Genomic DNA, 7,297 nt, shown 5'->3' on the forward strand with positions numbered 1-7,297 from the left:
TGTCACCATAAAATTTCAATGCGCATCAATGCGTTGCTTAAGGCACATTAATTTTGCTCGTCTATCAGGGATATAACAGAGTTTAGTACCGGCTGCCTCCGGTGCTGTTGCTTTTCTGGAGCCAGCCCTAGTTTCAGGCTTTGTGCCCTGACCAAGCTTTGCTCCTGGCAGTGCGGTGTCTGTTCTCAAGCCTGTTATAAATACTGCTCTCTTCGAGGAGTTTTTAGATTCTTTAGACTTTTTTACTGGAAATCCAAATTCCTCTAATTCTTTTTCATTTTTAATATTTTGGACCTACGAGTGTAGGGGAATGTATGACTAGAGATTTTCGGTACACGCATTTGGTGGGGATGCTTTTAATTACTTGGTATTTAGTGACATTGACGAACTACTGGTTGATCAAGGTCTTAGCTGAAATACTACATTTTGCTTCAGAGACTTTATACACAGTGATAGTGAAGAACCTGATACAGCAAATTTTATTCAAGAAGACCTTCAATTTGCAAATAAATTAGGATACCATTTTGTCACAAACGTTCCCAATGTCGAAAGGCCTGCATAGTTCCACAAAGAGGTAGCAATAATAGGCAAATAACGGCCCATAACAGAATTCACTGTTAAAAATATACCGTTAAAATTAATGTTAAATAATGCCGAATGAGCAAGTGAAAGTCTACTTCAAAATTATTCCAGCGATAATGGTTATTTTGAACGAATACAATTAAATTTATGTTCATGTATTTATGGTTTTCATTTTATATTTTGTTTTAATATTTTCTCACTTCAAAGATCTTTTAATTTAATTAACATAATTAATTTTATAATTAATGTAGCTTTTTAAATAATTGTTTTTAGTTCCTGAACTTGTAATACATTAAATTTACATTACTTTTAAGCTTAAAGTGCAAATCTTTTTTCCTTCAATAAATTTGTCTGTGTAAATACATACACATCATACTACATGTGATTTAGTAATAAAATAATATTTTTTCTTAAATACACTTAATATTAAATAGTGTTTAATCACTAACTTTTGCACCAATACCTTTTTACACTGTTTTTTCTGGAAACAGCCTACGGTAAAAACTTATTTGGTAGGTGTACTTAATTTTATCAATAAATGAATGAATGATTATATTGGATTTCCTGTGAGGAATCCAAAAAAATCTCGGGTTTCATATAAATGTTATGTAACGTGATTGATATTAGGTTAAGCTAAACAGGAACACAGACAGACACAGATTATTATTTTTGTTTGATTGAAACAAAAGACATTACTGCCAAGTTTAAACACTCTTCCCGGTATCTAAATTTGTCTACGACCAACAGTACCTACATAATGCCGAAATGCATGTCTCAAAGTCTCCAAATCGATCTGAACGAGACAAAAATTAAGAAGAGTATATTGCTAGGTCCATAAATACGGCAACTGATAAAGGATAACAGCTTTGAAGAAAGACTGTATTGTCAGGAAAACTCGACTCGGGTTTTATGCCCTTAAAAATACGTACGCTGGACTCTCATTTGGATTTCGGGATTTCTTTTTGGTAAATTTGGGTGCTGTGAGTGCCGAACAAGATAAGAGGTTCCATCAGGACATTTTCTTAATGGAGAAGCGTTATAAAGGGAAATGAAGCCCAGGAATGTTAGCAGAATATTGTTGGAGACTTAAAAACTACCTTCCAGAAGCCAAATATTCACGAAAATTATAAGTACGTTTTCAATACTATTTAAGCAATAATTTCTCGAAATGTAGGTGATGTTTTTTGGTCATGTTGTTGTTGTAGCGGCAGAAAACATTCCTGAAGTAATTTCGAGGCAATATGCCTGGTAGACAGTCTTTGGCCGGATAAAAATACGGGTCCGTTCCAGCAACTTATAGCCTTGACAGACGATGGAGCTAATTTGCATTAACGGGCTTATGTTACATTTACTTGCGCATTTGACCCATGTTAATGCAAATTTGTAATCAGGGATAATTTTGTAATGCACAAGAATTTCGTGCATTTAGCTGAAAAATTTTAGTAGGCAACACTGCTCAAAGCATCAGAGGTAAGCACTTTTATATTGCTAATTAAATTATGTGTAAGTATATTAACAAAAACAAATTTTAATATTTTTAGATGGCAGAAAATAAACAACGCACAGTTTGCTATCCATTTTTCCAATATTCTTAACTTTTTCACACACTTTTTCCGCATTAAAATCAATTATTGCTTTTAATTTCACTCTATTATCTTTGAACGTAGTTAATAATAAACGAATTTTTACGTTAAATTTATACTGATTTTCCAAAAATACCAAAATTTCTATTAATAATTTCTTTTATTCATTTTTTCACTTTTTTTTTAAATAAATAAACAAATTTCACAATCAGCTGTCTAAATGCACAAGTCTGCCGTCTGTCACTATAAAGTTTCAATGCGCATTAGCGTTGCTTAATGCGTATTAATTTTTTCAGGCCTATTAGACCCGACTGTCGTGGGAAGTTTTTTATTCATATTATTAATATTTGGTAACCCTAGCAAATTTAAAATTTGATATGAATTTTCATGTGACAAAAAAATAAAAAATTGTTACCCAATGTAATTATCTTTTTAGTTTTATTACTAATAATATAATATTTTTTATAATTGTATTAATCATTGATAATACGAGTGTTTTTTTTAATGTATTCAAAAGTTTAAATTTTTTTTAAAGGTAAAATAAACTTAGAAGCGACGCGGAATTCGGTATTTGCCTTGGGCGTTATTTTACATAGTACTAACAATTATATATTATATAATTCATATGTACTTATGTCCAAAGGCTTCAACTCTACAACAATAATTTCTAACAATAAGAACAACATCCTATTCTAAAATTATTATAAATAAGAATTTTTAAATTAAGAAAACCGAATACATTTTATACCCGAATATTGGAGAAAACACATTATCGAAATTGTGCATACTTCGCTGTCACAACACGTGCTAGCGATCAACTATTTTGACATTTCTTGATAACAATTTCGTTCATTTCACGTTTGTTATTAATTTTAATTGTAATTTTTTTGATTTTAACACTTAAATAAAGCGCTTTAAAATGAAATTATATCCGACATTAACAAATAGTCGTCCCGACTTCAAAAAATTCCCGGATAAACTAAATGAGGTGTGTTTCTTTGCATTGCTTTTCATGGGACTTGTAACTACATTTCTCTCATTTCCGATTAGCATTTGGAAAATTTTGGAGCACCACATTTAAATTCCTTCAATGAAATGTTAACCGATGGCTTGGCAAATTGTGCAAAGTATATGACTCCAGTTAGCTTCAAAACACCAGCGGGCGAACAAATAGAACTCCGGATAGAAAGTATACGAATTGCGCGTCCACAAGTGCCTATGGCTGTGATAGATGTAAAAAATCGTTTGACATACCCAACCGAGTCAAGACAATTGCATACCTCATACATGGGTATGTGCACTGTGCGTGTTGGATGGACAGTTAGCGGTTTGGAGAAGGCACCAATAGATGTCGAACTCGGTGAGGTACCTATAATGCTTAAGTCTAGTGCGTGTAATATCGGTTCACTCAAACCCGAGGAAATGGTAAAACATGGCGAACACGATACTGAATGGGGAGGAATATTTATTATAAAAGGCAATGAACGAATTATTCGTATGCTATTGATGAGTAGGCGCAATTACCCGATCGCAGTGAAACGTTCCTCATGGAAGGATCGTGGTGCAAATTTTAGTGAAATTGGCATAATGGTGCGCACAGTGCGGGAAGATGAGACCTCTTATAACAATGTATTACATTTTCTCAACAACGGAACTGCTAAACTGATGTTTTCTCAAATGAAAATGATGTCATATATACCGATATGTCTTATATTACGCTGTTTGGTGGATTTTACTGATGAACAGATTTACCGCCATCTAGTACGCGGTTATGAAAAAGACCAGTATTATGTATCATGTGTGCAGACAATGCTTAGAGATGTCCACGGTGAGGGTCTGCATACTCATAAAGATTGCAAATCATATTTAGGAAAGATTTTCCGTTCAAAATTCCCTGAAGTGCCAGAATGGAAAACCGATGCAGATGTTACTGACTTCATTCTAAATGAAAGAATACTCATACATCTGGAAACACATAGAGAAAAGTTCGATATGTTAGTATTTATGGTGCAAAAATTGTTTCAATGTGCACAAGGAAACTATAAAATCGAAAATGTAGATTCCGTAATGATGCAAGAGGTTTTACTTTCCGGTAAATATTATATAGTTTTTCTAAATTACCGTAATATTTATATTTTTTCACATTTTAGGTCACTTGTATCAGAAATTTTTAGCTGATCGTATCGAACTATGGCTACAATATGCGAAAAAATATTTACTTCGACGATTAGAAACCCCAGACGCGCTTATAACTCCAACTCTGCTAACAAATTGTTTACGAAATGCAGGTGGCGTTTCGCACGCCATGGAATCCTTCCTCGCCACCGGTAATGCGCCCTCGCGTTCTGGTTTGGGTCTAATGCAGAATTCTGGTTTGGTTGTGATGGCAGAAAATATCAATCGCATTCGTTACATGTCACATTTTCGTGCAGTACATCGTGGTTCATACTTTACCACAATGCGTACAACCGAAGCACGTCAATTGCTACCGGATGCTTGGGGCTACATTTGTCCAGTCCATACGCCTGATGGGGCGCCTTGTGGTTTGCTCAATCACTTGACTGTATCTTGTCGCATATCACGCATACCGAAAAAAGAGCTAATTATGGTTTGTATATTCTGCTGCAGATAACAACTATTATTACATTTTTTGATAATGTATCTTATAGGCTATACCAAAATATTTAATAGAAATGGGCATGATACCTCTGGACTCGGAAGTCTACGATTCGAATGCCAAGTTATTTGTAGTATTCCTGGAAGGAAAACTATTAGGGTACATTCGTCAAGCAGATGCAGATAAAATAGTGAATAAGCTACGTTTGTTGAAGATAGAAGGGCATTTACCTGAAATGATGGAAATAGCATACATACCTTATAAAGCTAAGGGTCAGTTTCCAGGTTTATTTCTTTTTGTTGGACCAGCACGCTTAATGCGTCCAGTGAAAAATTTAGCGCTTGGAAAAATTGAATACATTGGCTCGCTTGAGCAAGTGTACATGGATATTGCCATTGATTTGAAAGAATTTTATCCAGGCTTCACAACACATATGGAATTGTCCAAGACCGAATTTCTTAGCAACTTGGCAAATCTAATACCAATGCCGGACTACAACCAATCGCCGAGGTAGGTTTTGATGTTAAAATGAAACATGATAATCAGAAAACATATAATTTATTGAAATAAATTCGCAGAAATATGTATCAGTGCCAGATGGGTAAGCAAACTATGGGCACACCATGCCTCAACTGGCCCAAACAAGCTGCTAACAAGTTGTACCGCTTGCAAACGCCCACAACACCGCTCTTCCGACCAGTGCATCACGACAATGTTCAACTCGATGACTTTGCCATGGGCACAAACGCTATAGTGGCAGTTATTTCATATACCGGGTACGATATGGAGGATGCCATGATAATAAACAAGTCTGCACATGAGCGTGGCTTCGCTTATGGCAGCATATATAAATCAAAATTCATCGAATTAGATGGTGCAAGTTATTTTGCGCGTAGTCCACATCTGCCAGAATTGAATAAGATGTTGGACAATGACGGTTTGCCACATGCTGGTACAAAACTTTGGCATGGTTGCCCTTTTTACTGGTAAATACCATGAAATATGCCATATACACAAGTATGCTTTTGTATAAACATTTTTTTTTTTGTGTTACTAAATATAGTTACTTTGACGCTGACACCTCCACATATAAAGTGGTAAAATTAGACGAAAAGGAAGATTGTGTTGTGGATAGCGTACGCTATTGTGGTAGTTTTAAGGTGAACGCACGCCGTATGGTATGCGTGACACTACGCATAGCACGTCCGCCCACAATAGGAGACAAATTCGCTTCACGTGCTGGACAAAAAGGCATCTGTTCCCAACGTTTTCCGGCCGAAGATTTGCCATTCAGTGAAACCGGGCTTATACCAGACATTGTTTTCAACCCTCACGGTTTCCCATCGCGTATGACAATAGCTATGATGATCGAAACAATGGCGGGCAAAAGTGCTGCCTTGCATGGTCTAGTACACGATGCAACACCATTCCGCTTTTCAGAGAAACATACCGCCATCGATTATTTTGGGCGTTTACTAGAGGCCGGTGGTTATAATTACTACGGCACGGAACGCCTTTACTCCGGCGTAGATGGCCGTGAAATGACGGCAGACATCTTCTTTGGCGTGGTACATTATCAGCGGCTGCGTCACATGGTGTTCGACAAGTGGCAGGTACGTTCAACCGGTCCCGTCGATGCCATAACACAACAGCCCATAAAGGGTCGCAAACGTGGTGGTGGTGTACGTTTCGGTGAGATGGAACGCGACGCCTTAATATCACATGGCGCCGCCTTTCTGCTTCAAGATCGGCTCTTCCACAACTCTGATAAAACGCATACATTAGTGTGTAGCAAATGTGGCAGTATATTAGCACCGCTGAAGAAGATTATTAAGCGCACAGAGACTGGTAAATTGCAATCGATGCCGGACACATGCCGCTTGTGCGGTAATGGCGCCGCTGTGGGATACATTGAAATACCATTTTCTTTCAAATATTTAGTTACCGAGCTAAGTTCGGTAAACATTAATGCGAGATTTAAGTTGATGACTATCTAATGTTTAATGATTATGTATAAAATTGTGTGTGTCCAGCAAAGTCTTATAATAAATAATACAATTTCTTAAATTTAAATAATAAAATTGCTCGTGTTTTTATAAAATTATCATTAGTAGAATTAGAAACAATATTAGTGCGATTCCCATTTGAACTAAAAAAAAGCTAGAAGAAAAAACATATTGACCATTAAGATAAATTCACTCAACAACAACAAACTTAGTCGCAATAATATTAAATAGTTAAAAGTTTCAATATTAATCACACTTTTTTTTTGTATATTCCTGGTTTGTATTTTTATTAAATTTATATATGTGTGTTTAAATATACAATAATATGGAATTATTTTATTACGATAATTCATAAACTGTTTCGAATTATAGGTGTGAAGTTCAACTTTATTGTTTTCTAAGTTAGTTCAACATTCAATTATTTGCCAAATTATATGCAAATTTCTCACCAACAATTTTTATTTATTACTATTGCATTATTTTGCAAGTAATGAATATTTATTTAATAC

General features: G+C 35.4%; 1 protein-coding gene across 1 annotated transcript; it reads left to right on the forward strand.

The window, feature by feature from the left end:
* Positions 1–3,020: 3,020 nt before the first annotated feature.
* LOC120767605 (DNA-directed RNA polymerase I subunit RPA2) lies at positions 3,021–6,863 on the forward strand. The gene is made up of 6 exons (XM_040093754.1): positions 3,021–3,153; positions 3,216–4,257; positions 4,316–4,773; positions 4,835–5,292; positions 5,361–5,768; positions 5,846–6,863. Exons 1-6 carry the CDS (start codon positions 3,085–3,087, stop codon positions 6,777–6,779), a joined length of 3,369 nt encoding a protein of 1,122 aa, XP_039949688.1. The 5' UTR covers positions 3,021–3,084; the 3' UTR covers positions 6,780–6,863.
* Positions 6,864–7,297: the final 434 nt, after the last annotated feature.

The sequence above is a fragment of the Bactrocera tryoni genome, chromosome 2, assembly GCF_016617805.1.
Source record: "Bactrocera tryoni isolate S06 chromosome 2, CSIRO_BtryS06_freeze2, whole genome shotgun sequence".
NCBI lineage: Eukaryota > Metazoa > Arthropoda > Insecta > Diptera > Tephritidae > Bactrocera > Bactrocera tryoni.

Bases quoted from the DNA above. Each gene is read 5' to 3' on its own strand.
- LOC120767605 (XM_040093754.1), top strand. From the start codon at position 3,085: ATGAAATTATATCCGACATTAACAAATAGTCGTCCCGACTTCAAAAAA. The intron at 4,774-4,834 runs GTTTGTATATTC...TGTATCTTATAG, and splicing joins CGAAAAAAGAGCTAATTATG to GCTATACCAAAATATTTAAT. The intron at 5,293-5,360 runs GTAGGTTTTGAT...ATAAATTCGCAG, and splicing joins GACTACAACCAATCGCCGAG to AAATATGTATCAGTGCCAGA.